This window comes from Vitis riparia, chromosome 13, assembly GCF_004353265.1.
Source record: "Vitis riparia cultivar Riparia Gloire de Montpellier isolate 1030 chromosome 13, EGFV_Vit.rip_1.0, whole genome shotgun sequence".
Taxonomy (NCBI): Eukaryota; Viridiplantae; Streptophyta; class Magnoliopsida; order Vitales; family Vitaceae; genus Vitis; species Vitis riparia.
The window spans coordinates 8551475-8576566 of record NC_048443.1 but is presented as its reverse complement, the minus strand read 5'-3'; the positions used below and the strand labels follow the sequence as shown (position 1 = coordinate 8576566).

Here is a 25092-nt window from a genome sequence, read left to right as displayed (position 1 = left end):
GTAAAGTTGGAAAATTGTCTCATGGTTGGGGAAATTATAAAATGGTATTCACTATCGTACTTCTCTTTAAGGAGTGGTTTTCTTGGAGTTTATTGACTTTTCTATTGGCAAGATTTTTTGCTTGATTGGAGAAAAGTTTGTTGAGGCAGGACTTGGATTGGGGTTGCAGTGGGGAGTCTAAAACTTATATGCTCTTTGGGAAATTTGGGCCAGATGGTGGTTACATGTTTAGAGATCAAAGTGTTAATGCGGTTAGAGCTTTCTTGAGTCTTGCTGGTTCATGCTGGCTATAGATGAAGAGATTTAGCCTTGTGGGAAGGTCTCTTTAGGCCTCAGATTATGGGTATTAATAATTATGTTGTGGAAGGTAATGCAAGCGTTCTTGTGTATTCTAGTTTCTTTGGTGGCCCTGGGTAGAAGAGGTGCTAGGAGAGGACTGCCTAGATTTGCAGAATCTTGGATCTCCCAAGAAAGATGGGATGCTTTTTTCACAGGATGGTTGGCATAGCATGGGAACTCCTCATTATAGATTTCCGTACAGAACGTCCTCTTCCCATCGGATGTTTGTGGAGTGTATTAAGCTTTTGAAGTTTCTCTTGACCTTTGGTTTGCACTTTGCTTCCTGTTTAGCTGAAGGATAGCTTCATTGCATCTTCTTTCTATTTTGGTAATGAAATGTTTGCTTACTGCAAAAAAGAAATGCTTGCTTTGGTTGCCAAGACCAGTTTCTGGAAAAAAGTTTTCTTTCATTGCCATTCAAGAAAAAAGGGTGGTTGAGTCCCCTAACAAGCTAAGGGGAACGAGGCACTTTTGACTGCATCTTTGTGTTCAAAATGACCAGAGTTTGACCTAGAAACTTAAAAGTTTTTATGAGTGATATTTAAAAGGAAAAAAAGGAACAAAGCCCAAGAGTTAGACAGCATGAACTGATTGATACATTATCCCATCATAGTAAATTTCCTGATAAATCTGTCTTACTGGTTTTCAGGAACACTTTTGCAATCCTGCTTCTATATCTCTTGCTCCTACCAAGTGGCAGAAATTTACATCCAATTTAATGGTATATCTTTTTCTCTATGGAAACCAGGTTTTTATGTTGTTGCTTGTCTTCATTATGTGTCTATATTGCATCACAAGTTACATCAATTGCTTTCTTGAATTATGATGTTTAGGTTGTGTTGAATACCTTTGAAGCTCAGCCTTTGAGTGATGAAGAGGGCAATGCTAATAATCTGGAGGAAGAGGCAGCAACTTTCAGCATAAAATATCTTACAAGCAGTAAACTAATGGGATTAGAGGTAAGAAATTCTGAGAAGTGTTGATGAATTAAATTTTTCTTGCAGAGAAGTTGTTTCCGGTTTTTGGTAGATCCTCTTGGTTCTATTAATTTCTTTTTCCTTTTCTTTTTCTTTTCTTTTACATCAGTTGAAAGACCCAAGTTTTCGACGCCATATTCTTGTTCAATGCCTCATATTGTTTGATTATCTGAAGGTACTGATGTTCATCTCTTGGTCTTTTTCATAACGTGCATGTTTCAAAGAGGTTACTGTTTTATTGTTAATTATGTTACATGATGATGTAAATTTGAGTTTTGTATGTTTGAACAAGGCTAGTAACTTTTTTTTTTTTTTTTGATAAGCAAGCACAATTCATTAAGAAGAGGCTAAAGAGCCCCAAAGTATACAGGGTGTATACAAGGCAGCAAAGGCCAAACAAGCAAAAAGCCAAAAAAACAAACCACCCCTTAACTGGAGGCAAGCCACTCCAGGAAATCTAAAAGGGAATGCGGCTTTAGAGGTTGAATAATCACACTACCCTTAAAAGCATTTGTGATGCTAAGAATGCCGTCTCAATCATACTACCCTTAAAAGCATTTCTGATGTTAAGTAGACTGTCAGCATTAGTTCTTGAGATTGTGTGTGATCACTTTTGCTTGTGCCAGCATGCCCACCCGTCACATATGCAGGAGTTGCTGGTCCATTGTTTATAGGTCAATTGGTAGTTTAACATGGTACCGAAATTCTGGTTAGTTGGAGACCTCAAATTTAAGTCTTTCATTGATCTGTTATTTGTAATCTGTAATCTCTTATTTTCAAAATTTGGTGGTTTAGACTCATTGAAGGATTATAGCCTATTTATCTGGTTAGTACTCCATAAAATTTCCTGGCAAGTTATTTCTTCTTACATAGGAGGGTGATGGATTGACTTTTGTCCTTAACTCAAGACTGTTTTGGTCAGTGGAATTGAAATGATTGATCAGATGTTAACTGCCAAGGAGTGTATTTATTCAAAATGCGAAGAGATTCTTAGGATCTTGTGAATGAGTGATAGCGAAAGGCTTAGGGCCATGCCAATTAGGATTTTTTGATTAATTAATTTCGGAATGCATTGAAGGATTATTCCCTGTTTATTTGGTTAGTATTGTTTATAAAATTTTCTCGAAAGTTATTTGCTTCTCTCTTAAGAGGGGTGATGGGTTGACTTTCTTAATTCCAACTGCCTTTGTTAGTGGAAGTGAAATCATTGATCAGGTCTTAATTTCCAATGAATGCATTTATCCAAGATGCAGGGTGATTCTGGGTATATGTGAAAGAGTGACATGGGAAAGGCATATAATCATGTCAACTGGGACTTTCTGATCAGTGACTTTGGAAAATAGTTCTTGATAAGTAATGGAGAAGTTGGATGTGTATCTGAGATTTTCTACTGCTGTTCTCTCTTCTTTTCAGTGGTTCCCATAGATTTTTTACCTAGATTTATCTTTTTCCTTTTTTCTTGGTTCTGGAGTGAAGGCAAAGGTGCAAAGGTGAGATGTCTTTGATGTGCATAGACTGTTGTCCTGTAAACAGTATTACAGCAAATTAACTTTCCTATACCTCCTGGATTATTCTCTAGGTATGTTGGTTGGTTTTTAAGTCTTATCCAGAATTTATCTTAAAAGCTGTTGTTATGATGTGAGAATTAGAGAGTGAGAGTAGTGGAAAACAACATTTAAAATGTTTTGAGGATTTGTAAGAAGGCTGGTAATTCTTTTTGGATATCTATTTTGAACTGGCAAGTTTATGCGGCTTATTTTCTAACTCCTTAGTTTATTGGAATTTTTTCTTGGCATATGTCCATGAGATGTTAGTGGACATTTTCTTCTTTCAGTATCATTTAGAGTACTTCATGTTTCAATTTTTTCGTGGTATACCTTGTTGGCTATTTTGACCGGAATTTAGAACTTAGAGTTCTTTCTCCAAGAGCATCACCATGCCCTAGGGCTATGGCTGGAATTTTTTTTTTTTCTTCCTTTTATTGATTAGCTGTGTATTTTTTCTTTCTGAACTACTACAATACTTATTATATACTTATAAAGCACTTGTTCATTGTTCTTTTGATGTGGCATGACATTATCATGGGAGAACTTCGATCAGGGGATTCTGTTGTTTTAGATTTTGTAAGGCAAATGTGCTGATAAGTGTAAAATGTTTTTATGGAAAACTTGAAAGGTTCAAATTCTTTGATGTTTTTCCTTTTCCCTTTTGGTTTGGGAGAGCAGATCTTGTTGGTCTTATATGTGACTTCCATGTTACTTTTTCAATGTAGTAGTCAACAGATTCGACTCTTGTTATCTTTTTGTTCTTAACAAAGCTTTCCTTTTCCATCACAAGTTAGTTGTCAACTGATTTGACTCTTATTTGTGTATAGGCCCCTGGAAAGAATGACAAAGAGCTGCCATCTGATAGTATGGTTAGTGCAAATTTATTATAAACTCCTAAGATATGCTTTATGTCTTTCTTTAATTATGGAGTCATCTGTTGGTATATTTGATATCCTGTTTCATCAAGAAACAAAGACCCTTGGAATCACTTGTTGCTAGTTCTGAAAACTGTTGAAATTGGTGGCTGCTCTTCTTATTGAACTCTTAGTGGCAAGTTTTCAAATGTCAGCCTCAAAATCTGGGGTGTAGTGACTGAAAAAATATGTAATGTTGATGGATCTATTGATGTTTAGGATAATGTATAAGCATTTGTGGAAGTACAAAAAACAAGGAAATTTTTAGTAAGAAAACATTGCTAGACAACTAAAAATTGATGATGTGGCCAAAAAAAAAAAAAGAGAGAAAAAAAGAAGAAGATATGGCACAGTTATGAGGCGGAATTGTTTGTGGACAAGCATAGTTGATATGCTAACGTGTTTAATAACATCTTTATCTTATGATCAATGAATGAATTTTGGATAAAGTATGTAAAAGTTTTTGCAGCACATTGAGAGCTTTAATAACTTCTTTAATCTCATGATCAAACATGGAATAGCTTTTTTGCCATGTTGTAGGGTAGGGAATCTACCCACTATATACTTAGGCTTGCTTATGGGAGCTCCTTACAAAACAACAAGGGCTTGGGATGTGATGGAGGAGAGATTTTAGATAAGGCTCACTCTATGGAAGAGGCAATACCACTCAATACTTTGATTAGAATTACACTATCTAGCCTACCAATTTATTTCATGTCTCTGTTTGTCATTTCGAATAAGGTAAGCTTAAGATTGGAGTAGATCTAAAATAAATTCTTTTGGGGTAAGGATGCACTTGCGAACAAACTCCATTTGGTAAATTGGTCTATTGCTTGCTTGGATAAAAAGAATGGAGGCCTCGACATTAGAAATCTATCCACTCTAAACAAGACTCTCTTTGGCAAGTGGAATTAGGGATATGTTATTGGGAGAGTCCCTTTGGAAATGGGTTATGAGGTACAGTTGTGGAAGACAATCAGAATGGGTGGAATGTCTTTAAAAGTATATCTCACTTCATATTTTTGAAGGAGTTAAATTCGGAAAGATAGATGGTATAGAGACTTGTCTTTGGAAGAGGTTTTCCCTACATTATTCTTTATAACCACCGCTAAAGATACATGGGAACCCCATCACGCAAACATGGTTTGGAATATCTAGGTACATGTGGAGGTGGGATTCTTTGCATGGGAAGCTTCTTGGGGAGGGATTTTGACAATTGATCAGCTCAAAGGGAGGGATGGATAATGATGAATAGATGCTATATATGCAAAGATGAAGAATAATCAATTGATGATATGCTCCTTCTCTGCTCCAACACAAGTATCCTGTGGCAGCTAGGTTTTTCTATGTCTGGTATGGTTTGGGTGATGTGCTCTACAATAAGAGGAACTCTATTAAGTTGGCATGGATTATTCATGGGAAAGAAACAAAATTAAGCTCCCTTTTGCTTGTTTTGGATGTTATGAAAAGAAAGAAATAGGAGGTCATTTGAAGATCTCAAACAGTCAGATCAAGTAATTCAATCTTTTTTTTTATTAATAAAGAGAAATATTAAAAGAAAAGAGGCACTTCAAGGAAGCACCTCAGAGTATACAAGAGGTATACAAAAGAGAGAAAAAACCCTTAACTAGGGCCTAACCAATCAACAAAATCTACAACGGAAGGGGGACCAGAACCAAAAAACCCCCTGGTCCACGCCCACAAAGGAAAAATGATTTACACCCATGAAACGAATGCTCTTCATTTTCAAATGCCCTACTGTTTCTTTTCTTCCAAACAATCCAAAAAAGGCACAAGGGAGCTGAAAACCACACTTTCTTCCTTTCCTTTCCCACACAAGGCCGAAACCACCCCAACAACGCCTCTCTAACTGAAGAGGGGAGCACCCACAAAACCCCAAAGAGGGAAAAAAGTAAGCTCCATAAACTTCTGGCCAACCCACAATGCAAGAAGATATGATCAATAGACTCTTCCTCTGTCAGACACAAATAACATCTATTAGCCAAGGAGAACCCTTTTTTCTGAATACAATCCAAGGTTAAGGCCTCTTTCCACGTAGCCTCCCAAGCAAAAAAACTCACCCTCGGAGGCACCAAAGAATTCCAAATAACACTTGCAGGAAAATCTCTTAGTCTTTCCTGCTCCAACGCCTTGTAAAGAGACTTAACAGAAAATCTTCCGTCCTTCGCGGATCAAGCAATTCAATCTTCCTTGATGAGTATTTTTTAGAATGGTTTAGAATGTACACAGATGATCATTCATTGATCATGATAGACTTTGTTGATTGGCTTAGTTCCAAGTAAGATGAGGGAGTTTTCCCCCCCTCCTTTTTTCTTACTTGTTGGTGCCTATTGTATACATATGTGCTTTGGCGTGCCATTTGCTTAGGCACCGTTAGCTTTTATCAGGTTTTTGCCTATCAAAAGAAAAATATTTTTCAAAAAATAAATAAAACAAAATGAACAAAATATGGACTATTCATAATTATCAATAAATAAATCAAATATGGACTATTGATAACTATCAATAAATAAATAGATAAACAAACAAATAAATAAATATGTGGACCCTTGGTGTCAAACAAAATTAAATTTTGATAAAAGGAATTTTAACTGTTCTAGTTTGATTCTAGAACGCACTGTTGGGTAATTTCTTCTTCTCTTCTGGTTATTCTCTAATTATCTGAACTTCTGTATTCTTTATTTAATTTTGTTAAAAGAGAGAGAGAGAAAACTTTAATTCTCATTCATATGATTAACTTCTTACAATAGAGAAATATATATATAAGGCTAGGTTGAACTAACTACCATATATGTGACCTATATTAAGAAAGGAAAGAAAGATTGTACACTATAAATACATTATATTCAACACTCCCCCTCAAGCTGGAGCATATATGTCATATGCACCAAGCTTGTTACAAATGTATTTAATCCTAGGACCTCTGAGAGATTTAGTGAAGATGTCTGCTAGTTGATCATTTGAATTAACAAAACTTGTAGCAACACACCCTGATGCGATCTTCTCTCTAATAAAGTGACAGTCAACTTCAATATGCTTGGTCCTTTCATGAAAGACTGGATTGGATGCAATATGTAATGCGGCCTGATTGTCACAGACTAACTTTATCTGTTCATCTTTTCCAAATCTCAATTCCTGAAGGAGTTGCCTCAACCATATGAGTTCACATGTTGCCAAAGCCATAACTCGATACTTAGCTTCGACGCTTGATCTGACCACTACATTTTGTTTCATACTCTTCCAGGATATTAAGTTACCTTCAATAAAAACACAATACCCTAAGGTAGAACGCCTATCTAAGGGTGAACCAGCCCAGTTTGCATCTGTGTAACCAACAATTTGGGTATGACCCCTGTCTTCATACAATATACCTTGGCCTGGTGTTCCTTTAATATATCGAAGAATGCGGATCATAGCATCCCAATGGTTGTCACATGGTGACTGTAGAAATTGACTAACCACACTCACAGGAAAAGAAATGTCTGACCGAGTGATGGTGAGGTAATTCAGTTTGCCTACAAGTTGTCGATATCTCCCAGGATCTCTTAGAGGCTCCCCCTTTCCTGGTACAAGTTTGACATTTGGATCCATAGGAGTGTCAACAGGTTTACATTCTAACATACCTGTTTCTTCCAAGACGTCTAAGGCATACTTCCTTTGTGACATAACCACACCTGAACTGGATTGAGCTATTTCAAGTCCCAGAAAGTACTTGAGTTTGCCCAAGTCTTTGGTTTGAAAGTGGTTGAAAAGGTGTTGCTTTAGTCTTTGGATACCGTCCTGATCACTGCCTGTAATGACAATGTCATCCACATAAACTACCAAATAGATGCACTGGCTCGAAGAGTTATGATGATAAAAAACTGAATGATTTGCTTCACTTCGAAGCATTTCAAACTCTTGAACAACTGAACTAAAACGAAAAGGATCATGACTATAGAGAAGGAGGGTACGAGCTGTCTCAACAAGATGTTGATTTTTACGTTCAGCAACCCCATTTTGTTGAGGAATATGAGCATAAGATGACTGATGGGGGATCCCATGTTGGGACATAAAAGAAGTAAAGGGTGTAAAAAAATATTCTCGAGCATTGTCACTGTGTAACACTCGAATAGAAACATTGAATTGTGTTTGGATTTCAGCATAAAATTTTTGGAAAATAGAGAATAACTCAACTCGATTTTTCATTAAAAATAACCAAGTACATCTTGAATAGTCATCAATAAAAGTGACAAAATACTGAAATTCTAAAGTAGACGCGGTCCGACACAGATCCCAAACATCAATGTGGACAAGTTCAAAAGGAGACTTTGCCCGATTATTCAAACGCTTTGGGAATGAGACATGAGTATGTTTCCTAAGCTGACACGACTCACACGCAAGCGACGACAAAGTGGAAAATCGAGGGACCGTCTTCTGGAACTTGGAGAGACTAGGATGACCCAAACGACTGTGAATGAGAAGAGGAGCATCGGTGGAAATGCAAGCTGGAGGAGATGAAGGTGATGTGAGGTGATAGAGACCTTGAGCCTCACGCCCTATGCCAATCGTCTTCCCCGTACTCTGGTCCTGCAAGATCACAGATTTATCAAAAAAAGTGATAGAACAGTTAAGAGTGCGAGTTATTTTGCTGATGGAAATAAGATTAAAAGGACACTCAGGGGCATAAAGGACAGAATGGAGAGGTAGGGAAGGGAGAGGATGAGTCAAACCAATACCTTTAGCCATAGTTTGGGAACCATTAGCTAGAGTAACAGTAGGTAAGGCAGAGGTAGTAGTAATAGAGGAGAAAAGGTGTTTATTACCAGAGATATGATCAGATGCTCCAGAATTTAGAATCCACGGGCCAAGGAGACTGAGTAATGCAGACAGAGACATTACTGGTTTGGGCAACAGAAGCAACAGAAGCTGATGTGGCTACCTGATATTGGAGATAGGCATCATAATCACTACCAGTAAGGGTGATACTCTGAGATGTGGAGCTCGCAGCGGAGTCAGGTCGAGATAGCAGAGGATCAAATGACTAAGCAATGTGGGCAGTGCGAGGAGGCCGTCCATGTAACTGATAGCAACGATCTTAAGTGTGACCAAGCTTATTACAATAGGTGCACTAAGGACGTTGTCCTCGACCCCGATTGCCACTACGTCCTCCTCGAGAGTTAGTCTGAGAGGCTAATACAGATGAATCTGAAGGACCATTAGTCGACAAGGTCTGAATAGAGGAGAGGCGTAAGAGACGAGCGAACACATCATCCAATGATGGTACTGATGGACTAGCAACAATCTGATCTCGGGCAGACTCAAGATCTGGACGGAGGCCAATGAGGGTTGACATCATAAAGAACTTGTCAGTTTGTATTTGTTGAGCTTTAGCACCATTAGTGAGGGGCATCAAAGTTAAGAACTCCTCCTTAAGAGACACAATCCGGTCAAAATAAGTAGATAGATCCATGTCCTGTTGTCTCACATGAACAATATCAGAAACCACCTTATAAAATCGTTGAATATCATTCGTGTATAATCCTTTAGCCCGAGTCCAAAATTTAAAGCAGGTTTTGTTGGCACGAAAATGATGTAAAATTTTGGGATCAACAGATTGCCATAATACGTTGCATAATTGTGCATCGATTTTCTTCCATTGCACTTTGTCAACATCAGGTATAGCATTCTCAGGTGTAACAAGATGATCCTCATAACCTTGTCCCATAAACCAGAGTTCCACGGACGCTGACCAGGAGAGATAATTCTCACTACCAATCAATTTTTCCGATGTGATAGCAGGAGATCCAAAGATGACGGATGTAAAAATAGGATTTTTAATCGCCATATCCACTTCACCTGAGATTGAATCACGTTTGGATCGAAGAGAGCCTTAAAGGGAGGTCAGATCACAGCTGTGGAAGAAGAACTTGGTAGGTCGGGACCCAAACAAAGGAGAAAAGTGACTGGAGATGAAGAAGAGGTCTTCCCAAGGCACACACAGGTCTCGACCAAGGAAGGGAGCTGCCGTCGGAGGCCGGAGGAGGGGAGGCATAGAAGTGTAAGACGGCGCCGGACGAGCCTGCTGGTAGAAGCTCAGCACCAGAAAGTGGGCCCCGCGCCCTCACATGCTGGCGCGTGGGATTCAGGCTGCCGGAGAAAAACGGCTGGTGGGAGGCGCGTGGATCGGTTTTTGGCTCCGGTGCTTTGAGAAAAGTTGCAGATCTCCTCTTTACGCTCCTGATGATGTGGTGGGTGTCGGAAAATATCGTCGGGAAAAAAAAAATGTTGACGGTGATGAGGGTTCTCTGACCACAATATGATTGACCGGAAAGCTTTGGGAGATGGAAAAGGTGACCGGAATGAAACACGGTCACTGGACGGATTCCCGGAATTAATTACACGGGTAAACCAGAAAGAATAAAGTTTTCTCCCTTGGCTCTGATACCATGTTGAAAGAGAGAGAGAGAAAACCTTAATTCTCATTCATATGATTAACTTCTTACAATAGAGAAATTTATATACAAGGCTAGGTTGAACTAACTACCATATATGTGACCTATATTAAGAAAGGAAAGAAAGATTGTACACTATAAATACATTATATTCAACAAATTTCATAAAACGGTCATTGCTTCTCATTTCTCCAATCTACTTTAGTATTCCTAAGCCTTTTTTTACCTTTGGATTGACCCAAGCACCATAGACCCTTAAATAATTGTTGCCCATAAATTCTAGCAAGAAATTTGAGCAACTAATTATATCTAAACTGTGTTTAGTTCCCACACATATTTAACCAATAAACCTTAAAAACTTTGTTGAACCATGCAAACATTAAAACCTGAAGGTTCCTAAACCATGAAAGGCGTAGGCTCTAGAGAAAGAGGATATTAGGGTTTTCCTTCATAAAAAGCTATGGATATGGTTTTGTTTCAAGAAACTAAGGCGGAATAGACAAAAAAAATACATTAGAAGTGTTTAGAAGGTTAGGTGTAGAGAGGGGGCTGAATTCCCCTCTTGGAGCACTTCAGGGGTTGTTTTGATTTTTGGAATTGCAATTCAATTAAGGTCAATGAGTTCATGATATGATCCTTCTCAATGTTTGCTAGATTTTCTCGGGAATTCTTAGGGAGTTAGAGGATTTACTTGTCTTGACTTATTTGGTTTGTCTGTTTGTACTCACTCTCTCTCTCTCTCTACCCATCTCTCTCTCTTTGTTCATTTGAGTGGGGAAGGGGGGATGATGTTGGGCATTTGACTTTAATGTTTTCAAGAGATCATTGAAAATGTTTGGTGGCTCTAAAGTTACTACAAGCATGAGAGAATTTTATAAACTTGTCGAAAGTTGTGAGCTAGTTTGATTTCGAGGAATGCATCTTCACTTGGTCTAATAATTAGCATGACCTTGTAAGACTTTTGCCATCTATTGTTTGGGAATCAAGATTCCACCACTCTTCAAAAGGCTTTTTCCAAGTCATATTTTGAACTGTTATCCCTTTCTTTAATTCCCCTTATTTTGATTGTAAACAAACAATTTATTAACAATGCATTCACTTCATTCCTCTGGAATGAAATAAAAGGGAGTTGTTCCCTTACCTTAGTTTCCTATGTTTACTTCACTTCTGGAATTAGTAAAGGTTTGAGTTCCACCTCATTTTGCAGAACCCATTCCCCCAAAATGGAGAAAGGGTTTCCTTGAGGGCCCCAAGGATTGGATAAAAAATGTCCTTGTCATGTTTTCATAATTATTTTAAATTAATATAATGGTATATTTAATTATGTTGAATTTAAACAATGATTGATACAATTAGATATTAAAAATATGGCAGGCTGATGTATTAAAAATAATAATATTTTAGGATTAAAGAGTTATTTTAATATTTTAATTGACATAATAACTTATTTGATCATTAATATTTTTAATTAGAAGTTTTTATTTATTAAATAGTGTAATTCATGAGCTAAGTACATGCTTTAATTTTTTTGGTTCAATGAACTTTTGTAAATTAAGAACACTTATATAAAATTTTTAATTATAAATATGAGCTTTTTGATATATTAAATAACATCCAACTAATGAACCTTAGCACATGGAAGCTAAATTAATATATAATTTCTTTATGCTCATTTTATTTTATTTATTTAAATATTGATTATCATTTATCAAATTCAGAGGTTGTAAAGAATATTAAGAATATTATCTTCTCACTAATTATTCCTAATCAATAAAATATAAATATGCTTAATCTAAATTCGTATGCCTAACTCTAATTTCTCTCACTATTTTCAAGATGAAGGTCTAACATTTTCAAGATATAACATTCAAATAAGGATTATTTTCATATGCTTAATCTAAATCATATTAAAATTTTTGGTATCCCTTTGTATAAGGCATTATGAAATACATATACATTTCATTCTGTTTCCTTACAACCAGTGAATAAATCAAAGGAATCGGTTTCATTTTGATTTTGTTGTTTGATAGTCTTGTTTTGGTTTTCTTTTATTCCATTTCCTTCCCATTTTAATTTGCTTTCTCTTCCATTATTTTTCTTGAAAATTTTTAAAAACCATCTAAACAAATTAGTAATTTAGTACTAGTCTTCTTATGGTTAGTGCCAACCCATTCTCTTCTCGAGTACCTTTCATTTTGAAAACATGTGGACCCACATCCTAGGTTTTGGGGTTTTGTTCAATGTTTGGTGGAAGGAGGCCTAGTTGTTGGATCAAGGTTATAAGTTTATGCAAAAACTATCTGATCAAAAAAGTTTTTGCAAAAACTATGGTTTGTCAAAGCTACATTGAAAGTGTGGAAAAAAGATATTTTTAGGGATATAGGAGAGAAAATAACTCAATAGTTGGCTCCGCAAAATTCTAAATGTTGCTTATAAGATGGCATGCTCTTTCTCTCAAATTCCTTGCTCAACTAATCAAACTATAAACCAGTTAGCTAAGTAAGGAGCAAAACACTTGGTTTCTTTTGTTGGAGACTTTTTTCCTTCCGTGAATATGTGGAGCTTTTGTAGCGTGTATACATTGCTTTTTCTGCTTATAATTTGGGTACATAGTTTTAAGTTTCGAGGAGCAATATACATTTCTACTTTTTTATCAACAATTGTACATTTTGGTAGGATTGCTCATCCTTCTTTGTATTTACCATTCAATGAAATGAATATATTGTGTTTCTAATTGAAACAAAAAATTGTATTGTGCAAGAAGGATAAGAATATTTTAAATTTTTGCACTGCACATAAATGCATGGTATCTTCATAGAAAATAAGTTGAGAAAATTATTTTTCATATTTGAGTTTCCAAACAGAGTTTTTATTGCTAAAAATAAATGACAACTGCTTTTAAGAACTGTTTTCGAAAATGTTGTCAAATAGGCACTAAGCTTCATTTGGAACATTAGTGGAGTTTAGTCCACAATGATGAGAAGGATGTGCATAAACCTGCAGGCGGGCAACTGAGCACATCGCTGTCACCCAATATTCACCTGCTGACCTTTAATCACATCGTATTCCACACTTCTGGCAAACAATACACTTATTATATGGTTTCTTCCTATGGAAGTTACTGGAAAAGTGGTCAGTCCCTAGTCATCAGTCATCCAGTTGATCTGCAACAATTTCATTTGGGTTGAGTTGAAATTATGAGTTCATTCTTGCGTGTCTTTCCTATGTGATAAGATTATAATTGCATGCTATGTTACATGTGTCATTGTTCTCTCATTATTTTGTATCCTTCTCCAGTAGGCCTTTAATGTTGCTGGAATGCACTTAGAGCATCTATGCTTTGTGTTCCTTTTGATTTCATTTCTACTCACAGCTTGACAGAACATTATTAATTTTTGGGTTTAAGAAAGAAAGTTACAAAAGCATCTTTACTGCCCCTATTTTCTACAATAATGTATCACTACTGGTACTTATTTACATGTCTGCTTAAGTAGAATGATATGTATGCTTGCAGACATGGCTAGACATATATACATCTGTTTTTTTTTTTTTTTTCTCATGTGCAATTTTCTTCAACCATAGACATGTCTGCTGATTTCAGAAAGAAGAGATTAAATCTTGCGAAGAGCGTGTGAAGAAACTGCTTGAGATGACCCCACCGAAAGGGAAAGAGTTTCTTCATAACATTGAGCATATACTAGAACGTGAAAAGAATTGGGTCTCTCTCTCTCTCTCTCTCTCTGTATATATATATCCCCTCCCTCCCTCCCTCCACCTTTTCTTAATTGTGATATTTGTCATCTAATTTCCTTTATTCTAACACTTTCATGCTTTTAGGTATGGTGGAAACGTGATGGTTGCCCACCATTTGAAAGACAGCCAATAGAGAAGAAAGCTGTTCAAGATGGTGCCAAAAAACGGTAGGCAGTATAGTGGTTAATTTGTTTTCAGTATGTTATCTATAATCTTATGGAGAATGTAGATATTGATGTGATTTAAGTAGAATAAAAAAAGATGGGAGAGCAGAAAGAAGTCTTTCCAATTTGTTGGACTTGTGTTTCTATCCCAGACAGTTCATGTACATTATGGATAAGGATTTTGGAATGATAACTTGCTAGTAATTGATACCCGCCAGATCCCACAATGGAACTGTAGGCCTCTGTCTATTGTTGAAAATCTTGGCATTCTTCTCTAGCCAATCTTCCTCTGACAACAAATGAAAGGGAATACCTCTCACCTCAACCTGCCCAAGCTGGAAAACCCCCACAGCCCCACTTGAACACCACTATCAAAGATTTACTTGAACTATATTTTCCAAAACAAGTTTGCCGATCCCACTTAAATATACTGCATCCTCCATGAATTCAATAAAGAAGACCCCTTTTTTGCCAAGAAATGGCTGATATAACCGTTCATTTAATGCCTGAGGTCTCTAATCCATCCCAGCTAAAACCCCCTTTCTTGCTGCTAAATGCTTTTTCACAAATCAATGCTCTCATCCATATGCTGACTGCTGCTCAACTACCATTACATGGACTCTCATGTGAAAGATTCATAAAAGTGTGGGATGGAGAACACTGCCTCACCATGAAACTTTTCAACCTCAGGAATGCCCTTGGACCAAACTGCACTTCACCCTTCTTGGTGTGTGAGAGGAGAAAATCAGGAATTTCAAATTAATCCAGCTGCTGCCATTAGGCCCCTTCAGAATTCTCAAAGGGACAGGCCTTCTGTTCATCATAAATTCTGATAAGCTAATTGAATCTCTCATTCTTGTTCAAACCAATTTCAAATAAATGTGCCCTTGATCTTCCTCTAAACTTCCTGTAAAACCCCATATCCCTTGCCAAAGAACATGCCCTGTTCAACTGTTCTGTAGCCCTTCCAGTTGAACCCCTTGTCCCTTTCCAAATAAAAGTCTTCTGAGCTCAAGCAATTTCCTCTCCACTGCACAGAATCTCCTTTCAATCTTTAGACCTCTTTCTCAGTCCTTCAGTTAATCTAAGAAATCTCTCATTAGAATTACCTTTTCCCTTGTCAAACACACGTATTATACAATTTTGGGAGTTGACACCTATGTGGAGTTTAGGTTTTAAGGTTCCTTTCGTCATGTATAAAATCTTTTTCTTTTTTCCCTCTCAATTACCCAGAAAGATCTCTTGCATGCATATTTCTTAAACCACAAAAAAACTTCCCTATGTATTTTGTTTAGAACTTATTCTTTAAGAAAAAAAATTGTAAAATAATTTTTCAATAACTGAGATTCAACCATGAAATGTATCAATCAATCACATTCAGATAACTTTACACTACTTATATTCTAACCAATTATATTCATTTCAAATTATAATTGTTCTGATTTTCTGAAGTATGCTTAGAAATTTTGTTTTCAGAAATTTCAATTACCGACAAACATTGACCTTAAAATAAGACATAGTTAAGAAGCGGAATCCACATGAGATCTTTGACTTTGATTCAAGAGAGAATTATATTCCAATTATTTTTATACTTGTAAATCTGAATGACTTCAAGCTCTTTGACAGAGAGTATGTCAGTGGATTCTTAATATGGTGAAAATTCAGTACAAAATGGATTTTCATTTTGTAATCAGAGGGTTAATATGTATCCAGTGATTTTCTTTTTGCTTTTAATGTGTTTATTTTGTTCTTGTACCTGTGCCAACCAATTAAATTTGGAAAATGCATAATCAACTATATATCATCCTTGTCATTGAGCAATCATGTTTATATTAAAATTTTAAAAAATGTTTTACTAGATCCATCTACAGCTGCTGATGGAATATGTATTTCTTTTCCAGTAGGCCAAGGTGGAGAATGGGAAATAAAGAACTCTCTCAGTTGTGGAAGTGGGCAGATCAAAACCCAGTATGTTTTATTCTCTCATTTACTCAATAGTTTTGGATGATAGGCAATAAATTAAGGTTGTCATTCATTTATACATTGTGCAGCTCTCTCCATCATAGAAAGAAATAGTATGATACTTCTTTGAATGTCAAAACATTTAATTGAGAAAGTCTGCATCACAGCATGACTGTGATCTCTACTCTCCAGAAAACCCTCAATTTCCAACTAGCCTGTTTCCCCTGGGGGGCCTGCATTTGTCTTTGCTGATCTTGGCATTGCTCTCATCAAATAACCCATAACGTGGAAAACTTGATTCTCTGCTAGGACACTCCATCTCTTGAACTGACCCCAAAGCTAACTAAGATGGTGTTTGTTTTTTTTTTTTTCCTTAATCCTAAGTAAAACTTAAAACTAAATAGTATTTAATAGTGTTAAGTATTAGGTTGTTTGTTTTTGTAATATTTTATTTCTATTAAACATTAAAAAATAAAGAAAAATCAATGTATTACTTTTTCTATTTAGAAAAAGCCAAAAATTTTGGATTTTTCTATTCAACCAAAAATTTATAATAAGTCATGAAAAAGTAGAAAAACAAACAACTTAAAGTCTGAAAGCAAATTGCTTTTAGCAAAAAGTTAAAAAAACAAACAGTCTCTAAGTCTTTGAATGAAATGTCATTTCATTAAAAAGAAATGAAACTTAAAAAAAAAGAAAGAAAGAAAGAAAGAAAAGAAAAAAAGAAAGGTTCTTTAGTACATAATTTCCCATTCCCAAGGAGCTTTTGATACGGTTCAATGAACTTCTAATGCAAGTCATAGCTAACGAAATCTTGGAACAGAAGGTGTTTTTAAAAATGGGCTTTAAGAAGACAATCATGTTGATTTTGATTTCCTGGACCATACTAGGAATGGGAACTGCTTTAGCATAAGATGGTGTTGGTGGATCAGGGTTTTTCTAGTCCTTGATGATCTAGCTGATGTACATGACAGAATAGCTAGGTTTAGATTAATGCTTCTAGGAAGCCGTAGAAAAGGGGAAGTTCAATCCCCTTTCCTTTCTTGTTAAAGGGTGGTGATGGATGTACTTGAGAGAATGATTAATAGGGTGAAAGGTTTTAATTTTAGTCAAGAACGAATTACAGTTACCCATCACTTCTTTGCAAATAGTACAACTTTTTCTCTTCTACTGAAAAGATTATATAGCCTGAAGCCTATCTTAAAGTCTGCAAGCTGGTGTCTAGTCTTAAAATAAAAAAATAAATTAGCCTTCACTGAGTGCCTTGTGGAGGAGTCAACATCCATGAGGAAGACAGCATAAAAATAGCCTCCTTCAATGGGCTATGAGACTATCAAGTGGCTTTTGAAATATATAAAGGTATCCTGCTGAGAGGTGACATTAAAAGCCCAGGGATTTTGAGATCTATTTAGTTTAAGTGTTGAAGGAGCTTGATTGTTGGAAAAAAACCTCTGTTCTTTAAGGGATTACTTTGATTTAGTCTTTCTTGGCCGACCTTCCAACCTGCTTGTTCTCTTAGGATTCCAGTTAGTGTACCTCCAGAATTGAAAGATTGAGTGAGATTCACTTTGGCCAGGTCATGGGGAATCTAGCTGAAATCATTTAGTTGGGTAGGAGGTGGCATTAAGCCAAAGCACAAGGACGGTTCAGGTCTTGGGAGGTTCCTTTAAAGAATAGGTCACTTTAGTGTAAATAGCTTAATTGCCTAAGGAGCACAGTAAAGCTTCCTTCTCTCAAATCACACTCAGAAAAGTTGGTCTATCAATGTTGTATGGATCTTTTCACAGTCCTCTTTTCTAGATGTAATTTTCCTCAATTTCTGTTACCTTTTATTAAACAGGTTATTACCCTTTGTTGGTCCTATATATGAGGATTGGATTCAGTAAGGTGTTAACCTCGTGCATTTTTGCACACAATGACTGCTATCAGGAGTCAGATGTGCACATTTGCACTTTGCTGCATAATATATTACAATTGCACATGGCCTTAGCCCCTATTCTAGTACCTAATGATTATTAATTTTATGGAAAAGGAAAAGGCTTTTATATTATCAATTTTACGCACGTATTAGTCACTACAAAAGTTTCTCACTTGACATGTGTTGCCCAATGAAATCCTCTTACTCATAACAAACATAAAGTGAGCTAGCTATCTAACAATAATTAATTCATAAAAATCCACATCTTACAATTCATAACTTCCTATTTCTTTTCCTTGTTGAGTGATGATCTCATTGTTGGTTTTTTTTTTTTTACAAGGTTTCTTTTTGTTTAGGAAGTTGAATATTTGTTAGGAATATTTTTTACTGGAAGTCAAGGATGAGATTTAATGCTTAATACAAAAGATGGAACTTTCTCGGTTAAGTCTCTTTACACTTTTTTGAGCTTATCAGTGCCCTTTCCAATATGAGTTGTTTGGAATCCGTGGGTTCTTCCTAAGGCGTGTATTTTTTGCTTGGGAGGCGCCTTAGGGAAAAGTACTGACTCTTGATCAGCTCCAGAGAAGAGGATGGGTATAGCAAATAGATGTTCTCTCTATCTTGTTGAATAGGAGTCGGTTGATTACATTTTTCTACATTGTGAGAATGGGGGTTTTTTTTTGCCCTTTTTGGTGTTTCTTTGGCGGTGTTGTCTTCTGTAAAAGCAACTTTGCTAGGGTGTCATGGCTCCTTTGTTGGAAGGAAATAGAAAAAAGTGTGGGAAGCAGCCCCATTGTGCCTTTTTTGGACATTGTGGAAAGAGAGAAATAGAAAAGCTTTTGATAATGAGGAACTTTCGAACCAAGGACTAAAAACTGGGTTCATTTGTAGCTTTTGATAGGTGAAGGACCATTGTCCTTATTTGATTTCATTGTTTGGTTGGGTTCTTGTTGAGGGAGGGAGTATTTTTGTCTCCCTTGTCCTTTTTTGGCGCCTTGTGGCGACTATTGTATATGTCCTTTATACTTTGGTGTGCCTATTTGGTGCTTTATTAATATTATGTAAATTTACTTATCAAAAATAAAAAAAGTATAGGGCTGAATTTGGATCAAAAGAAAAAGAAAAAAATATTAGTATAGGGTTGAATGGTCATGCTTACCAGCTTGTTAAACCAAGCTACGCTTGGATTTTCCAACTTTTCTTAAGGAAGTGTAAAAAGGGCTTTCTTTCATATCCAAAAACTTAATTCTTAAAATGTTCTTACTCACACTCACCCTCCTGACAAACTTTCTACTTCCATTCGAGACTCCAGAGCTTTGCTTCTATGAGACAAAAAGTTTTCTTTGTTTAGAAAAGTAAGATTCATTGGTTTGGGGAAAAGAGGAGATGAATGTTGAAGAGGAGCAATTTTACAATTCATTCATCCAGGCGTAAGTATAAAAAAGGGGGCTTGATTAGAGGAGGAATGGAATTTCTTTTGAGTTTTATGAATTTTGAAGTTGTTATTGGACAAAGGTGAATTTTGGAGTGATAAGTGGTGCAGGGTGAAGTTAAGGCAAGCAGGTTATTGGTGAGATCAGGAGGAAATTAGGGTGTCACTAGAAGCTGAAAGGGATAAATGTGTTGAAATAGCTTGTGGATGGGCTGAAAAATGCTGCACAACCCCATTTGATTTTTAAGTTGAGTGTGGTTACTGTTTACTGGTAGGACAAAAATTGGATTGTGATAGTTATTGATGCATCTGGAACATGGTGTATTTAAGAATTGTAGCCAATTACTTCAAAAGGCAAAATAATTAAAGTTCAATAGAGAATAATTGTGGTCTAGCTGCACAATTGGCCCATGGGGCCCATAAAATCAATGCAAACTAGGCCCTAAACAGCACATCCTTAGTAATGGGAATTAAATCATTACAGGACTTTCACCTTCTCTCTCTCTCTCTCTCTCTCTCTCTCCCTCTCCCTCTTTTTCCCTTTAAAATCAATGCAAACTAGGCCCTAAAAAGCACATCCTTAGTAATGAGAATTAAATCATTACAGGACTTTCACCTTCTCTCTCTCTCTCTCTCTCTCTCTCTCTCTCTCTCTTCCTTTTTCCCTCTTTTTCCCTTTAAATCTCAGGTTGATTGCTATGATATTTTAATTTCTAGATCAGTAGTATTATCAAGATCAAGAATGAAGTGGGCATTGATGTCTGATCGGGGAAAAAGAAAAAAAGTGGGCATCGATATGCCTCATATGGTTGAAATGCCACAAGATACCAAGATAGTTGTCTGTTTTTATCTTCCAACCATTTTAATTTAAAAAGTGTGTTATGAGATAGTTAGATCCATCTTGTATAACTTTGCTAATTCCCAAGTTACCGGTCTTTTGAGTGTTTCATAATACATTAATACTTGTTTTTTTTTTTATTTTGATATGAAGGGACATTCTAACATAATATTATTTCATAGTTTTGGATAATCATTCTACTGTTCTCATGCCTTGGTTTTTATTTGCCTGTCCAGAATGCTCTTACTGATCCACAGCGTGTCCGCACTCCTGCTGTCTCAGAGTATTGGAAACCCTTGGCTGAAGATGTGAGCATCCTCAGTTACTTCTACATTTCAAATTAATACAGTGATCTTTTTTTTTTTTTACTTTTGATTCCTTTTTTCCCTTCATAACATAAAAAAAAAAGTTTTCTGGAGTTTTTCTTTCTGATCTTAAGCTTTTACTTGACCATGTGAACTATCATAATAAAGTTAATTTCTTGTTGGAATTGCAGATGGACTTATCCGCTGGAATTGAAGCTGAATACCACCATAAAAACAACCGGGTAGATGGTCTTACCCATAAACATTTAGGTTCCATTGGTCTGCATTCCATATGATAAGCTTCCAGGAGGATATTACATCCCACTTGGTTCAATAACATGGGAACACCCGGTGAGAAGATGTTTTAGGAACTCTGGAAATGACGTAAAAATTTGGAAACATGAAAAATGCTTAAAACATATGATTGCATAAAAATTAGGAAATATCAGAACATTTGGAAATGTAACCTGAAATCTAGTGGTTTCACTTGCATCTCAGTTGAAGCGAAGAACAGAACATAAGCCTAACATGATATTTATTAGTATCCAAAACTCTCCCTGATGGGGGGAACAACGATGGAAACATCCTTTGAAGACTTATAAGAGAAGGGTTAAGGCTGGTTCCAATGTCCAAGCCTTAATATGGCATAGTTTGTTTGTTAAGTTTCTATTTTAGTTAGTTAAGTTTTTATTATAGTTGTTAACTTTTGTTAGGTTTCTATTTCTTTTAGTCTTCTTATTGTATTAGAAAAGTTTCTATTTCTTTAGTTTCTAAATGATATTCCTTTCCTATATCTTTTCTTATTCTTACAAGGGAAGATAAGGAATTAGGAGAGTTGTCCTGTTAGGAAAGGGTGATTAGGACAGTTGTCCTATGTAACTTTTCAAAGTGAGAAGAGAATTTAGTAAAAGCTTCAGCATCCATTATGCTTCTTTTAAGGGTGTAATCGCCTTTTTCCTAACTGTGATTGCCTAGGAACCTTGGTATGATTGCTAAGGATATCTTTTTATTTTTCCAATCCATCTTTTAGTTTCTTCACCTTATTCCATAACACAAGAAAGTTGCATAGTGGTAGAAATTTTAGGATCCTACATCACTCCCCAACATTAGCAGTCAAACATCCTCAACATAACTTCTGTGTTGATTATAACAATAAACAGTTCTTATAAAAAGGAAAATATTATATTAAACAGTATATGTCATTACAACACTATATAACCCTAAATTATGGTGTTTAGGTTGTTGAATGAAATCAAAATAGTCACATGATCAGTGATCTAAGCATAAAAAGAAATTTTTACATATCTAGATACCAAGATCTATGGAAGTTAAGGCTGGATGAAACAACTCAAAGACACATACAATCAAGCAAAAAAATTTAAAAAAAATAATGAAAATCTGATACATATATGCATGGATGAAAATTTTGAAACTATTGCTGAAATCTCACATATAATTTCAAGTATCACTTTATCCCAATGTGTTATCCATCTAATAAGATATCCTCGATTGACTTTTTAGTGAAAGTCTCGAAATATTGTCAAAATACTGGTGATTATCACATAACTGCTGGGAACATGTGAAATAAGTGATGCATGTGCTAGACGCATGTAACATTCAACGTTTCATTGAGCCATTATGCAAGTGAAAGGCGAGGAGCTGGGGTTGGACCAAAATTTCCATTATCAAATGCTTAGATTTTGGGTGGCCCTTGTTTGAAGTCATGTCAGAAAATAATTATGAACTTTTAATGACCTTTTTCTCTCGTTCTCTTTGAGCTTTGTGCTTTGTTGGTTTACTTGGGTTTATAAAGATGAGAGGTTCTGGAAGAAGATAAAATTTCCCTTAAAGGAACAGAAAAAAAAAAGGGAAAATGTAGCACTGTTGACCCTGAGTGTAGCATCAGGTAAGATTGCCAATGTTGTGGTCAGAAAATTGCATCAATACCCCTGAAAATCTATAGCCCCATGTTATCTTGACTTCATTAGTCATATTCATCTTCTTGTCACTGATGGATCCTCTTAATTCATTTCTAGAATTATCTATGGTTGGGAAGACCATCCCTTATGCCATCTCTTCCATCACATTTATTCTCTTTTGAGTTTGAGGTGTCTCTGCACTGCTACCAGAATCCTGAAATTCTGGATGAACGTTTAGATTGAGTTATCAAATTTCATTTGGGATCTTATTTATCCTAATGAGCAAATATGAGGATTTCTTAGTATAGAAAGTTATCAGTGACTGCATTGTGGGAGAAAACTGGCTTCTCACAAGTTCCTATATTTCAATTGCCAAGGAGTTTTCAAGAGTTCCCTATATCTATATATCTATACCTATATATAAAGTAGGATGTCTCAAAATGTTGACATAAGAGGTTGTGCTCTGTCGACATTAAAATGTGGTTGACAGATCCACCATCTTGCTTTCTTCAAAAGGTGCATTGAGTTTTTCATGTGTTATGCAAAGCATGAATTTTAGTATGTTATTATATTTGTAATGTTGGTCATTTGTCTTTATGTCAACTTTCCTTTATATAAAAATGTTTTGCTTATTTATGATGCAGGTTTATTGCTGGAAAGGTCTTCGATTTGCAGCTCGGCAGGACTTGGATGGATTTTCTAGAGTATGATTTACTTTTTCTACAAGATACTAGTTAATTAAAGAAGTGGGTTAACATTTGATTTAACAGAATGGGTTGGTTTTGCTGCAGTTTACTGAGTATGGAATTGAAGGGGTTGTGCCTATGGAACTTTTGCCTTCAGATGTCCGGTCCAAATATCAAGCTAAACCAAGTGACAGGTCTAAACGTGCTAAAAAAGAAGAAACAAAAGGTGCTGCACAACAAGCAGAGGAAAACCAGGTATTTTTGGCAGTATTAAGCTTTCCAATTTATTTTATTTTAATCATTCCTGAAAAGTTGATTGTGAAGCTAACATGATTTTACAGTACTGTTTTTTAATGGGAATTTGAAAAAAGCTTATAACCTCTGCCTTTGTAGTGCCCTTAATAACAAGCCAGGGGCCCTACATTGATCTTTCACTGGGGCTGAGGATCCTCTTGGCCAAATTGAGTCACTTCATTCTGAATATATTGAATTTTTGATACTTTCTCAGCCAGCCAATATCATGTAGGTCCTAAGGTCAAAGAACAATATTTGGAGCTTGTACTATGAAAATCTTCTGCCGAAGGCCTTGATTGGTCTTGTGTTGAACACAAGTGCAGTCACATTACTGGCTAAACTTAGTAGAAACTAAGCAGTATGAAACAAGACTGAAATGCATGGATGAAGGGTGAAATCACACATTTGATGCCTACTTTATTCTGTGTCAGAGTTTGCTAGAAAGTATAAATATTGGTACCAATTTGGGCATATTTTGAACTAGTTATGGTCGTATGGTAGATTTGCCGGGATCTGCAGTAAGATTGCCAACTCATTTATTTATTCCTTATGATTGTGGTTCTCAAAAAAGAACCTTGCTGTGTTTTAAACTTCAGGATAGATCATCTTTGATTTGGTAAGTTTTGAGAGTTTAAGATAGGTAAGGTATAAGTTCAACCGTTGAAGGAATGTTAATTTTATGAGTTAAGCCTGCCTTGAATTATGGAGTGTCAACCTTTTATATCTCTCTGCTTCCTCCTGTATTACCTGCCCTTTTTGAATTATAACTTGTAAGAATACAGTTGGCCACCTTTTCTAAAATTTAGCTGCTAGAATTTTGTTTTAAGAGGTTATATGCATCAATTTTCAGAAATTGTAGTGGATTCTGTATAAGTAGTGTATTGCCTTATAAAAAAATGACCTGCGAGTGAGATTGATGTTTGTATGGTCATTTTTTTGCCTTTTTGGTGGTTTTTAGATGTTTTGTTTTATTGTTATTGCAAGATCGCAACACCTGCGAGTGAGATTGATGGGGAGGGAACCAGAGTTGATCTTGAAGCCTCAGCAGCACCAATGGACACTGATGTCACAGCCACAACTCCAACAGCAGATGAAAATCAGAAGCAAAGCTCTGACACCGATGCGGGTCAGGAGGCAGGGCAGTCAGAAGCAGATGCTGAAGCAGAGGCTGGAATGATAGATGGGGAGACAGATGCAGAGGTTGATTTAGATGCAGTTGGCTGAGACATGCAGGACCGGCTTTCTGGACTGGCCTTAGTAGTTGACCCAAAGCCAAAATTACAGTGCTAGCTGTTTATCTCTCTTTACTAAACAAGGCAGTAAGCATTATATCACTGATAAATGCAATTTTTTAGGAACATTTCTTTGTAACATTAATTCCAAACTTATATAAAATTGGCGCCTTCTAACAGCTGCCAAGATCTTTGTAGATCATCCAGGTGGTTGCAGATCACATTCACTGATGAATATTCCATTATCCTTGCTGTATCATGTGAGTGTTGATAGGCTATAACTAAACTTGGAAATTCGGCAAACAAAAAGGAAACATGTTGAGGAAAAGTGAGAATATAACAGAGCCAATAGGGCTA

General features: G+C 36.1%; 1 protein-coding gene across 2 annotated transcripts in view; it reads left to right on the top strand.

The window, feature by feature from the left end:
- Positions 1 to 25008, top strand: part of LOC117927479 (THO complex subunit 1-like) — a 32362-nt gene extending 7354 nt beyond the window's left edge. The window contains exons 6-17 of one of the 2 annotated variants that reach the window (XM_034846993.1): positions 989 to 1060; positions 1173 to 1298; positions 1426 to 1491; positions 3691 to 3732; positions 13834 to 13950; positions 14070 to 14152; positions 16054 to 16117; positions 20536 to 20607; positions 20796 to 20846; positions 23168 to 23227; positions 23315 to 23464; positions 24488 to 25008. In XM_034846993.1, coding sequence (XP_034702884.1) covers positions 989 to 1060; positions 1173 to 1298; positions 1426 to 1491; positions 3691 to 3732; positions 13834 to 13950; positions 14070 to 14152; positions 16054 to 16117; positions 20536 to 20607; positions 20796 to 20846; positions 23168 to 23227; positions 23315 to 23464; positions 24488 to 24727 — 1143 coding nt within the window. In that variant the 3' untranslated portion in view covers positions 24728 to 25008. Of the gene's footprint in view, positions 1 to 988; positions 1061 to 1172; positions 1299 to 1425; positions 1492 to 3690; positions 3733 to 13833; positions 13951 to 14069; positions 14153 to 16050; positions 16118 to 20535; positions 20608 to 20795; positions 20847 to 23167; positions 23228 to 23314; positions 23465 to 24487 lie in introns of both variants that reach the window. The other variant, XM_034846994.1, reaches the window with a different exon arrangement.
- The last annotated feature ends 84 nt before the right edge of the window (positions 25009 to 25092 follow it).